Source organism: Papio anubis, chromosome 17 (genome assembly GCF_008728515.1).
Source record: "Papio anubis isolate 15944 chromosome 17, Panubis1.0, whole genome shotgun sequence".
NCBI lineage: Eukaryota > Metazoa > Chordata > Mammalia > Primates > Cercopithecidae > Papio > Papio anubis.
In genome coordinates this window covers 32,951,318-32,965,199 of record NC_044992.1, presented here as the reverse complement: position 1 = coordinate 32,965,199, position 13,882 = coordinate 32,951,318, and the positions used below count along the sequence as shown (strand labels likewise).

Here is a 13,882-nt window from a genome sequence, read left to right as displayed (position 1 = left end):
CAGAGTGAGGCACTATCTCTAAAAAATATATATATATACACACACACACACATATACATACATATATATATATGATTTGTGCATTATTAACTCAGAATTCCCTTTGTTTCCAAGGGGCGCTCTCTCTCTCTCTCTCTCTCTCTCTCTCTCTCTAGTCTTTCTTTTTCTTCTTTGAGACACACGATTTTGGCTCACTGCAGCCTCCGCCTCCCAGTTCAAGCTATTCTCCTGCCGCAGCCTCCTGAGTAGCTGGATTACAGGCATGCGCCACCATGCCTGGCTAATTTTGTATATCCAAGGAGCTTTTTCTTTTTTTTTTTTTTTTTTTTTTGAGATGGAGTCTCGCTCTGTAGCCCAGGCTGGAGTGCGGTGGCCGGATCTCAGCTCACTGCAAGCTCCGCCTCCCGGGTTTACTCCATTCTCGTCTCAGCCTCCCGAGTAGCTGGGACTAGAGACGCCCGCCACCTCGCCCGGCTAGTTTTTTGTATTTTTTAGTAGAGACGGGGTTTCACCATGTTAACCAGGATGGTCTCGATCTCCTGACCTCGTGATCCGCCCGTCTCGGCCTCCCAAAGTGCTGGGATTATAGGCTTGAGCCACCGCGCCCGGCCCCAAGGAGCTTTTTCTATGAAATATTAGGACCCTGATTGGGAGGCATAAATAGTTGTGGTACTGACATAGGACAGAAAGTTTATCAGCTCACATATACAGAAAACTTTTTAGTAAAGCTTTTTGAGGTTGAATCATGAAGCATGTTGTATTTTCTTTATTTGACATCACTGAAAAATAGAATGGTGAAGAGTTTTGCCCAAGAAATCATAGAAAAGTCTTTAGAAATGTTAGCCACTAGGTGTTTTATTACAGTATTATAACACTGTGCCACATGCTTGAATTAGGGTCAGGTTTTCTGACTCATTGACCTTGGTGCTCTTAATTTTGTAACCATAGACTACATTGCTTTTGAAAGGGCAAAATTTAATTTTCTCTTTATTCTTTTTACTTTGTTAACATTGAAAAATCAGGGCTTCTCTTTCTTTTAACATTTCTAGTACTGATTCTCAAAGCTAAGTTTTATTGGATTAATTTATAATGTTTTCAGATGGAATATCAAAAGACGTCTTAAAGAAAATGCAAAGAAGAAATGATGACAAATCCATATCTGATGCACGGGCTCGTTTCCTTGAGAGAAAGCAGCAGAGGACCCAGGACCACAGTGACACACGGAAGGAAACAGGCTAAAGTGGTGAATCCTCCAATTCAGGAAGTAGGAAAAGCAGCCAGGAAATGTGCTTCTACTTTGCCAGTTATTTCAGACAGCACTACCAAGAGGAAGTGGTCAGCACTTGTTATTGGCCTATGAACTAAAGCAAATCAAAGCTCATAAATCAAAGCTCATCAGTTCCCATAAATGCAAATGTCAAAGAAAAGATTGGGTTGCCATAGTCATAAGCAATGATACATGAAACCAATGAAAGACAGTACATGTAATATTTTCCTCAGTACAGTTTTGCTGGCCTTAACTGGTATCAAACGCTGTCATTGAGATGTTTTCAAAGAACACTGAGTTGTATTTAATCAGCGTGTACTCCATTTGCATTGAAGCATTAAAAATTATTTTCCTTAAAATCTCTTTAAGGCCTTCTTGTTGCTGTTAGAATAGTGCTATATATCAGGTATGTGACCATTTCTTTCAGAAGGCTGAACATAAGAGGTTTCTACTCAGCAATACTTAGATGTCTAACCATTTAATTGCTACAGAGCTTTATAGATACTTAGAGAAAAGACTTAATCAGTTAGTAAATAAAATTGCCTATGGCAGGATTCTTTCTTGAATTAATATTAATCCTTAAATTGATTTTTCTGGGATTATACAAATTCCTTTTTATATCAAAGTATATTGTTTAAAACAGTAGCTATAGCCATTAACCAAAGGACAGATGATATATATATAAATATATACACATATAAGTTCTTTTTTAGCTGTACCTACGTACTTATATCAGCACCATGTATGTAGGTGTGATAGTACTTTCAAGCAGCCCCTCCACCTGGCCTACTCTGTTATTTCCACCTGCTTGGGAAGGGCCATTTAACTTCCATTATGCCAAACTTGGGATGGGATTTTCAAAGCAGGCAACACTATTTCATCATGTTTCAAATTGGAACCTTGAGGCTAGTTAGTATCACACTCAGGCCACACTCAGCACTTGCCCACTCTTGTTTACTGCCTTGTATTCTAGTTATTTGTGTATGTGTCTCCCTCACTAGATTATACGCTCCTCGTGGGCAGGGACTGTCTATTTTCATCTTTGTATCTTTCATGCACCTAGCATAGTGCTTTGCACATAGTAGTCACTCAATGTTTGTTAAATAAAGCTATTAGTGTCATTAAAATTCAAAAGACATTATAATGTGTGTTTTTAGATATTTTGTGTAAAAGTTAAGAATCTAAATTTTTTATCAATAACTCTTCTAGTTATTTCCTTTGGAATCTAGTTTTATGTTCAATAATAGAAACTTGAAATCTTTATCAAAAATCACAAGGACCCAAATTCATGTATTTGTCCCTAAAGTAAGGTGAGTGATGATGGTTTCTCCAAACCTTTCCAGTGTTTTAATTTGTTCATTTTTATTTTTAGTGCTCTAGACACTGTTATTAGCACATATTAATCATTTAGTTCTGTCAGTCTCTCTTCTCAGGTGTATTGTATAAGGGCGTTTCCTTAGACGTGATGGGAGTGTGTGTGGATTCTTGGAATGAAAGCTCTTCTAGTTTAGTAAATATTAAGCAAACATTCTGAATCTACACATCACACTCAAATTATATCAGTTGTTTTGGTAATGTCCTTTATGGCATTTTTCTGTAGTTCAACATTTAGTCTAGGATCATGTATTATATTTAGTCTCTTAATCTGGAAAGAGTCCTCAGTCCTTATCTTTCACAGCATTAACATTGTAAAATAATACAGGCTAGTTATTTTATAGAATGTTCTCAATTTGGGTTTCTCCAATGTTTCTTCATGGTTATGCATTTTTAACTAGAATACTGCATAAGTAGTAGTGTCATGGTATCACATCTGGAGGTACATGGCATTTTCCCCTTACTGGTGGTATTAATTTTAATTACTTATTAGGGTGCTTTTTAAATTATATCAACCTGGTTATCCTTATAATTCATAAATAATGTGAGGGGGAGATACTTTTATTATATAAAATATATTGTTCCTTATAAAATATGACATTTTAGATTTACCATCAATTGATGGTTCTTGCCTGAATCCATTTTATTCTTATGGCTGCAAAATGGTGATTTTTTTTTCTAACTCTTTTCTATATTTGTTGGTATTATATTGTAAGGAAGAGTTTTCCTTGAAGGATGAATGTCTGATAAACAGGTGGGTGCTAAGAAGAGCATGGATCAAGACAGAGAATTATTTATAGAAAGCACAGGGGGTGTTTGAGATGGTGGCAAACAGTTGAGTTTACTTGGTGCATAGTATATATATAGGAGAGTAGGTGGCTGAAAATGTTGAGGTCAGATTATAGAAAGCTTTGAAAACCGATCTGTGGAATTTGGAATTACTTTATGGATTTGTTAGAAGGGAAGGACATCATTACAGTTTTGTGATAACTGTGACAGTGTTATTGATAAAAAATTTCTGTATCTCAGTTTGCATTTAGAGGACTGTGAGAGTAGTAGTATCAAGGGAATGCTGGATCTAGTTAAGGCAAGAACGTGGAAGCAGCCTTGGAGGAAAGGTGGGTTTTATGGAGGAGTTTGTTCTTAAAAGAATGGGAATACACCTTCAAGTTACTAAATGAAACAAAACAAAAAGAATCAAAGACAAATTTTTTTTTTTTGAGATGGAGTTTTGCTCTTGTTGCCCAGGCTGGAGTGCAATGGCACGATCTCGGCTCACCACAACCTCGGCCTCCCGGGTTCAAGCAGTTGTCCTGCCTCAGCCTCCCAAGTAGCTGGGATTACAGGTGTGTGCCACCATGCCTGGCTATAATTTTTTTGTATTTTTAGTAGAGACGGGGTTTCACCAGGCTGGCCAGGCTCGTCTCGAACTCCTGACCTCGTGATCCACCCACCTCGGACTCCCAAAGTGTTGGGATTACAGACACGAGCCACTGCGCCCCTCTGACAAATGTTATAATAGAAAAATGGGCAAAGGACATGGCTGGTCCTTTTATAAAAGGGGAAACAAGAAAGGTCAATAAATAAAAGAAGACAATGAACCTAACTTGTAATTAGGGAGGTGGCATTCATTTCCATCAGATTAGCAATAATTAATACTCCTGAATAGTGTTGGAGGTGAAGAATAAATTGTTCTTATTTAATTAATTTTTTCATACAGCTCTATTGCCCAGGCTGGAGTACAGCATGATCATGACTCACTACTTCTTTGATCTCCTAGGCTCAAGCAGACCTCCCACCTTAGCCTCCTGAGTAGCTGAGAGTACAGGTGTGTGCCAACACACCTGACTAATGGCTTTTTTTTTTTTTTTTTTTGAGATGGAGTTTTGCTCTTGTTGCCCAGGCTGGGTTCAAGCGATTCTCCTGCCTCAGTCTCCCTAGTAGCTGGGATTACAGGCATGTGCCACCACACCCGGCTAATTTTGTATTTTTAGTAGAGACGGGGTTTCTCCTTATTGGTCAGGCTGGTCTTGAACTCCCGACCTCAGGTGATCCACCTGCCTCGGCCTCCCAAAGTGCTGGGATTAGAGGCATGAGCCACCGCACCCGGCTTACTAATTGTTTTAAAATTCAGTTTTTGTAGAGATGGGGTGTCACTATGTTGCTCTGTCTGGGTCCGGAACTCTTGGGCTCAAATGATCCTCTTGCCTTGGCCTACCAAAATCCTGGGATTATAGACATGAACCACAATGCCCAGGCCAGCTCTTATTTTAGAGAACATTTTGGCAATATCTAGTAAAGTTGAAGCTGTGTACAACCTGATACCTAGTAAGTCCACCTCTAGACTTAGGTGGTCTTTGACTAGTGTATCACATCTGGAGGTACATGGCATTTGCCCCTTATTGGTGATACTAGTTTTGATTACTTAGGGTGGACCCAGTAAGTCCACATTTAGACTTAGGGGTTTCTCTAGACTAGGAACTCCCACACTATATACAATATTCTGTGCCTTATAAAATTGGACTCCTATAGGTTTAGCGTTAATTGCTGATGATAAATACATAAAAGGTGTTTTTTTTGTTTTTTGTTTTTTTTTTTTGAGACGGAGTCTCGCTCTGTCCCCCTGGCTGGAGTGCAGTGGCGCGATCTCGGCTCACTGCAAGCTCCGCCTCCCGGGTTCTTGCCATTCTCCTGCCTCAGCCTCCCAAGTAGCTGGGACTACAGGCACCCGCCACCGCGCCCGGCTAATTTTTTGTATTTTTAGTAGAGACGGGGTTTCACCGTGGTCTCGATCTCCTGACCTTGTGATCTGCCCGCCTCGGCCTCCCAAAGTACTGGGCTGGGATTACAGGCGTGAGCCACCGCGCCCGGCCATAAAAGATGTTAAATACAGCATTCATTACAATGTGAAATACACCATCGTTTCTAATAGAAAAAATCTGAAAACAGCACCTATATATATCTATATCAGGAGGGAAAAGGTTTAATAAATTGTGATATGTTCTTACTGTTGAATTCTACAGCAGTGAAAGTGATTTTTGAGGTTCTTGATGTGTACTCCTATTTAGCAGAACAGATGAACCAGTTCATATTCCAACGAGCAATATATGAAAATGCCAGTCTTACTACACCTCATAGTTCCCAGTCTTCTAATTATTGACAAAAGGTGCCTCATTATTCTCTTAATTTATATATTTAGATATTTAATGCTTTTTCCATATGTTCAAACTGTAGGGAATAATAAAATTATCTGATTTGAATTTGATAAGCCAGATAGTAAATATTTTAGGCTTTCTGGATGTGTAATTTCTGTTGCAGCTACTCTGATGTTGTAGTATGAAAGCAACAACAGACAGTATGTGAATGAATATCACTGTGTGATATTTATTGGAATAAAACTATGGAGAATGAAATTCAGATTTCACATGTCAGGAAATACAGTCAGCCCCCTGTATCTGGGGGCTCAGTATCTGGGGTTCCACACCCACAGATTCAACCAACCACAGATTTCAAGTATTCCAAAGAAAATCCAATAAAAATAATACAATAATGAAAGATAATATAAAGAAAAAACAACAGAGTATAACAATATTTACATTGTATTAGATGTAAGTAACCTAGATATGATGTAAAGTATGCAGATGAAGATGTGCGTATATGCAGATACTACCCATTTTATATGAGAAACTTGAGCATCAGCCAGATTTTGGTATCCTCAGGGGGAAGTCCTGGAACCAAACCCCAGCTGATACTAAGGGATCACTGGATTATTGTTGTGATTTCAGGTTTTTTTCCTCTGAGATGGAGTCTTACTCTGTCACCCAGGCTGGAGTGCAGTGGCACGATCTCGGCTCACTGCAACCTCCGCCTCCCAGGTTCAAGTGATTCTCCTGCCTCAGCATCCTGAGTAGCTGGGATTACAGGTGCACGCCACCACACCCAGCTAATTTTTGTATTTTTAGTAGAGATGGGGTTCCCCATGTTGGCCAGGCTGGTCTCAAACTTCTGACCTCAAGTGATCTGCCTGCCTTGGCCTCCCCAAGTGCTGGGATTACAGGTGTGAGCCACTGCACCTGGCCAATTTCAGTTTTTTGCCACTTGTACTTGAATCTAGAAAAGCTACTTTTTATATTCCCATTCTAACTTAAATGATCACTTCATTTGCAAGAAAAGGTCTTAATGAAATGTCAGTTTTTTTGGCTTTTACTTTTTCTTCATAGCAGAGTTGATGAAACAGCATAATATCAAGGAATCAATAAATTTAAATAGTAATCTTTATTCTTCCAAAGATTTTTAAAGTAATCCTTATTACTTGTTAGCTGTTTCTTTAAACTTAATACATGAATAATACAAAATTCCCTCGTGAAGCTGTTAAAGATTTTTCAAAGAAAATGATTAGTCACAGCTGAGCATGGTGGCTCACACCTGTAATCCCAGCACTTTGGGAGGCCGAGGTGGGCGGATCCCGAGGTCAGGAGCTCGAGACCAGCCTGGCCAACATGGTGAAACCCCATCTCCACTAAAGATACAAAAAATTAGCTGGGTGTGGTGGTGCGTGCTTGTAAACCCAGCTACTCAGGAGTTTGGGGCAGGAGAATCACTTGAACCCGTGGGGGCAGAGGTTGCGGTGAGCTGAGATCGTACCACTGCACTCCAACCTGGGTGACAGAGCAAGACTCCATCTCAAAAAAAAAAAAAAAAGATTAGTCACATTCCTTGTCCAAATAAAATCCACATATTTTTTTCACTTATTATTACTTGGTTCTCAGCTAAAACATAGGAAATGAGATGAGTGAACCCAAAATACAGCCCAGCACCCTGTTTAGTGCTTTGTATATGGGAGGTAATTATTTATAAATGATTGTTGTGCCAACTCCAGATGCAATTACTAACAACATAAAGTAGCCTAGGCTTCAAATTAAATGAGTGGTATAATCAATAAATGCTTTAATAGCTGGAGAAGTAGGGTAAATGGATTTTTTTTTTTTTTTTTTTTGAGATGGAGCCTTACTCTGTTGCCCAAGCTGGAGTGCAGTGACGCCATCTTGGCTCACTGCAACCTCCGCCTCCCGGGCTCAAGCGATTCTCCTGGCTCAGCCTCCCGAGTAGCTGGGACTACAGGCGCCCACCACCACACCCAGCTAATTTTTGTATTTTTAGTAGAGGTGGGGTTTCACCATGTTGGCCAGGATGGTCTTGAACTCCTGACCTCAAATGATCCACCACCACTTCGGCTTCCCAAAGTGCTGGGATTACAGGCATGAGGCACGTGCCTTGCCAGTAAATGGATTTTAAGCTGAGTTTCTGAGGGAAGAGTAGGACCTGGACTGAAACAAAAAGGGAGACAGAATTTGTGTGGTTGGGGAGAGGAACCAGATGTAAACGATGGAAAAGTTGGTGTCACTTTGAGAAGGATTTTTTGGAAGGGTTTTGCAATGTCCAGTCTGTATCTTGGGTTAGCACTAATAGATCAAATGGAGAATAATTTGAGTGTCACTCATTCCTACCAATAGAAAAATTTTTAAGTAGCTTGGGCTGGGATTTTCTTTTTCTCATGTGCCATTGTTTAAGTGTCTGCTACTTCATTTAGTTCCCTTTTTAAAAACTGAATTTTTACTAGTTCTGTGCAAAGGTTAAACATTTTTTTAAATAAATAAATAATGGAATGTTTAAGCCTTCCTCAGTAATAAGTATAATCTTATCTCTACATCTGATCAGGTGGGTCAACTATATAGTAACTAAAATAGACTGTAATAGCTGTCTTCGTCACGTTAGTTTTTATTTTCACCATGCCTGTAGAATGCTTTATATTGTAGTCCCTTATGATCTGAGGTTTCATTTTCTGATGTTTCAGTTACCTGTGTTCAACTGTGTCCAAAAATAGGTGACTACGATATATTTTGAGAGAGACCACATTCACATAACTTTTATTATAGTACATTGTTATAATTGTCCTATTTTCATTGTTAATATCTTACTGTGCCTAATTTATAAGTTAAACTTTATCATAGGTATATATGTATAGAAAAAACATAGTGTATACTGTATGGGGTTCAGTATTAGCTGTGGTTTCAGGCATCCTCTGTAGAGGTCTTGGAATATATCCCTTGTGGATAATGGAGGACTACATATTTGAGTGGTTGGTGGACTTAAACTAAGGAGACCTTTTCATGACTCTTGGTGCTAACAAGGTTGACTCGGAAAAGAAAAACAATTTATATCAATAAATCTAAGGTAGGCTTATATGAATGCTGCATACTTTTCATCACTGCAGTGTTACGGAATGAAAAGTAGTTGTATGGGTTTTATACTATACAACATTAAACTCATAGTTATTTGGAATATGAGCAACCAGGAAAAGAAAATAACCAGCTATTTGATTTGCTTTACATAGTAATCTACTTTTAATAGTCATGACAGGATGAGGTATGGCATTTTAAAAAAAGTAATACCTAGTGTATCCTAGGTTTGGTACATACTCGGATTAGGCTACATTTGCAGGAGTACTATACAACAACTGTTCACTTTGATGAATCTGAGGCCTTTGAGGTTCAGAACTGCTTTCCCTATATTAATTGTTTTTTTTCAAAAAAGGCTTTACAAAAAGATTTAACATTTGAGTATTTAATTTTACATTGTAGGTACTGGAAAATATTTGTTGAAGAAATTAGATTATAATTCCTTAAAACTTTATTATTGAGGCCAGGCGCGGTGGTTTACGCCTGTAATCCCAGCACTTTGGGAGGCCGAGGCGGGTGGATCACGAGGTCAGGAGATCAAGACCATCCTGGCTAACGCGGTGAAACCCCGTCTCTACTAAAAATACAAAAAAAATTAGTCGGGCACGGTGGCGGGCGCCTGTAGTCCCATCTACTCGGGAAGCTGAGGCAGGAGAATGGTGTGAACCTGAGAGGCAGAGCTTACCGTGAGCCGAGATTGCGCCACGGCACTCCAGCCTGGGTCACAGAGCAAGACTCCGTCTCCAAAAAAAAAAAAAAAACCCAAAAAAACTTGACCATTGAGTTAACCAAAACGTTACCAGATCTCAGTTCTTAGCTATTCTGTTGTGAAGAAGTGAGAGGTTTACCACCATTAACAAAGCTGCAGATGTACACTGCTACTGGCAGAACTATCCCTACAGAGTGGCAAAACTTTATACTTCCCAAGGGAACATATCTGTGGGTCATGCTTTGCTTTGGACTGGAGACAGTAGTAACTCTAGGAGGTGAACACAGAACGTTCTACATGTTTAGAAATAGAAAAAGAAACAGCCCTTAACAATTATTCCCACACTCTCACCCTCATTGCCTCTTCATTCTATAGATGCTCTCAAGCTTCTTGTGACTTTTGTCCCAAGATGTTGTGACATGGCATCTGACTTCCTATTGATCAGCAGGGTTAAAATCCTCCTGGGTTTTTCTGTCCACAATGTTCTGTGAATTGCTATATTTAAACCAGCTTTTTTTTCTTTTTTTTTTTTTTTTGAGATGGAGTCTTGCTCTGTTGCCCAGGCTGGAGTGCAGTGGCACACTGTACAGTGGCAAATGAAGATATATTTATCCGATCCTCTGATATAAAACCCCCTATTAATAAACACCTTTCTTAAAAGTTCTATATAAAAGTATACTTATAATAGGAATGTTTCCTTTAACTTGTCTATAATTGAATGGGAAATAGAGGAGGCAGGGAGGTTCAAAAAACAAAATAAATGGAAAGGGAAATTGAAGGCATCCAGAGACTTTTTTTTTTTTTTTTGAGACTGAGTCTCACTCTGTCACCCAGGCTGGAGTGCAATGGTGTGATATCAGCTCACTGCAACCTCCACCTCCCAGGTTCAAGTGATTCTCCTGCCTCAGCCTCCCAAGTAGCTGGGATGACAGGCACCTGCCACCACGCCCGGCTAATTTTTGTATATTTAGTAGAGACGGGATTTCACCATGTTGGCCAGGCTGGTCTCAAACTCCTGACCTCAGGTAATCCACCCGCCTCGGCCTCCCAAAGTGCTGAGATTGTAGGCTGAGCCACCACGCCCTGCCTAAACCAACTTTTGTGACATGGCTTTTTAAGGTAATAGCATGAACCACTTCATTCCTCTGCCAGGGTCTGATTCAACCCTTCAAAAACATGGGTGGACCCTATATAATGTGATTTGATTCCACATTGGATCCCCACAGAGCTAGTCTTGGCTTTTCACTTGGAACATGCCCAATGCTGATACAAAGTAAAGACTCACTATAGATCTTATTGCTATCCATGGTACATTATAAAACTTGTCTAAATATTTAAAGGTTTAAAACAAGCCTGAGCAGTGGGTGTCAACAGTATAAGTCAGGTATATTTCATAGTAAAATTAAAATGCCATTAAAATTTTGTTCTTGTGGGGCTGGGTGTGGTGGCTCATGTCTGTAATCCCAGCACTTTAGGAGGCTAAGGCAGGCAGATCACCTCAAGTCAGGAGTTCAAGACCAGCCTACCCAACGTGGTGAAACCCCCGTCTCTACAAAAAATACAAAAATAAGCCAGGTGCTGTTGGTGGTGCCTCCCAGCTCCTCGGGAGGCTGAGGCAGGAGAATTGCTTGAACCTGGGAGGTGGCGGTTGCAGTGGGCCAAGATCATGCCATTGCACTCCGGCCTGGGTGACAACAGCAAAACTCCATCTTAAATAAATAAATAAATATTGTTCCTGCTTTGTAAATGCTGCTTTCATTTTTTTCATTTTGGAGTGGGGAGCCTTGCTGATAGTCAGTGACTTGTATATTTGTTTACAGGCATTTGATAGGCTGCTCTTCATCTTGCATGAAAAGATAAAGACCTAGCCAGTCTAATCCTACTGGGATTCATATCAGTGGCCTCGGGGGTTGAGATGCTTCAAAGCTGCTGTTTAAAGGGCAAAACTAAGTATCTTACTTGGATAATACTAAAGTATGTCCTTTATGGCTTTATTAGAATCTGAATTGTAAACATTTGGTACCGTGGGTTAAAGTTCCGCTTTAAAATTAATTTCTGAGTATGTGAGATATGCCTTTTCTTTGTGACATTTGCAGTGCAGTGAATTCAGGCTGTTTTTAAAAGGTCAAGTTTTTAAAAGGCAGGGGCATTAGTGCCAGGGCTGCTTGAAGATGAACAGCTATGGAGAAATCCTACAGTGAAAGAGGTTGGTTTTTTGTTTGTTTTGAGGTGTCATTCTAGGATATATATACACATATATATATATCCTAGTTGTTGGCATAACATTAAAATTAGTGACACAATACAGGTTTCTTGTATAGGTTTTGAGAAACTAGCAGTCCTCAACAGACGAAGCAATGTAGTTTTTGCTAATGGCACTTGCTGTGACTCATGATAGGGACTTACTGTTGATGAGCATTCCAACAAAAATAGCTTTAACTTCACCATTTATTAACATGGCTACCTTGTTAAAACATTTTCTGAAACCAAAAGCTAGGGTGATCATTCATAGCATTGTCTTATTAAAAGACTATGTCATACTGTATCATAGAAAAAAACATTCTGGGTGGTAGAATTTGCTTCCTGGTCTATTAGGTTATCTGTTCTCCCCTCTAACTTAAGGTAATGTCTGAAAACAGCGCCATTCAGGTATTGCTTAGGTAACTAAACCAGTGAAACCAGTGAAACTGCCTTTATACTGTTACCAAGAACAGCAGACTCCCATTACAAAAAAAAAATCTCTTATTACCCTACTCAAATTATTCATCTTTAAAAAGGCATAGGGTTTTTTTTTCTCTTGAAAATTTTTGGATTAATTTGAAGATCATTTCAAAATGATCCAGGATAACAATCTATTTTCCCTTTTCCTAAATTATTTCTCAAAACAATGTAATTTCTGTGTGTGATGACCTAACAGTCACTAACAACCTCAGCGCACTTTTTGGTTAGATACTCCACACCCTATAGCTAAAATCAACTGCTTTTGGGATTCTAAAGTTACAGGGTCTGTATGAAAATACCAGACACATTAATAAATTAAATTTTGGTGGCCCATTCATGATATGGCTCTTGTATCTCCAGATTCTGAGACTGAAAATGTAACTTGATCAAGCTATTAAATTACTGTAATAAAACAATTACTCCCTTAGAATTTTAATTTAGAATTTGTCTACTTCCAAAAAGGGTTTAAAGCAGTTACTATCAGACTGGCATTAGGTCATTTCAAACGTTGCGGAACACAGAGGATCTTCGTGTATTTAGCTTAACAATACAAAAAGATATTTTGCAACTATAAATATTCACTCTTACAACATGGTGGTAAGACTTTTCTTTGCAGAACAATCTTTGCCCTGTTACCTGCCAGATTCTTCTCTCGTGCTCAGTATGAGACAGTTAAGTAAAACGGAAAAACACTAAAAGCAACTGATTGGCAAACTTCTCACCCTAACTCAAACTTAGCACACAAAATTACTGTCTACCCAGTAGGGTTTTATGTCCTTTAACTGAAAAGGGCACTAAAAATAATTACTGTGGACTTGAGCTTTTCTCTTTCGGGGGAGGGTGGGGAATCACCTCTCTTACAAAGATAAAAGGCACAGAATTAAAGTCTTTCATCCTTTTTTGTATTGGTGCGATTATGAAATATTATGGCTTATACTTTAGCAAGAAAGTACTGGGAAGGTTATTATTAATCGACAATGAATGCCGTTGATACCTTCATGCTCTTTGAAGACATGATGCTCCGGCTTTGAAGCGCTGCATTTCTACACTGCTGACCTACAGGAACCTATGTTGAGGTGGTCCCACGGAAATACACGACTAACAGTTCATCTATTTCCTCCAGGAACCTTCAGGTTTTACCAAGCATCCTTACCCTAATTATCTAAATCTTTGAGACATAAATTATTTGATGTGGCTAAAAATCCTCCTGCTAGAATCTGAGTCCAATCCTTGTACGTTCTGATACTCGATTCTTTAACGAAACTGATCATTGAGCTAGGCTGACGCATGTCCGCCCGCCAAAATGTCCGCAGAAACGTTAAGAGAAGCTGTCATAAGGCCAGCTTGAGACACATCATAAATGGCCTTCGCTGTCCTTTGAGCTAATTATCTAACACCCGAAGAGAGTGCCGGTTCTAGTTAGAATCCGCGCGTCAGGTTCTCCAACCGTCAGAAGGGTGTGTGTGAGGGCAGGGAGGATTTTAAACCCCGTTTCAGGCCCCCTCCCTAGGCTGTAGGAAACCACCCACTCTGAAGCCCGGCGGGGGAGGAGTGCTGCAGCCAGCTGCCGAG

At 39.5% G+C, this 13,882-nt stretch overlaps 1 protein-coding gene across 6 annotated transcripts in view; it reads left to right on the top strand.

The window, feature by feature from the left end:
- DHX40 (DEAH-box helicase 40) overlaps positions 1-2,401 on the top strand; it is a 45,718-nt gene extending 43,317 nt beyond the window's left edge. For all 6 annotated transcript variants that reach the window (XM_021928249.2, XM_021928250.1, XM_021928251.2 and 3 more), the window contains one exon: positions 1,100-2,401. In XM_021928249.2, the coding sequence (XP_021783941.1) occupies positions 1,100-1,239 (140 nt within the window). In that variant the 3' untranslated portion in view covers positions 1,240-2,401. The remainder of the gene's footprint in view (positions 1-1,099) is intronic.
- Positions 2,402-13,882: the final 11,481 nt, after the last annotated feature.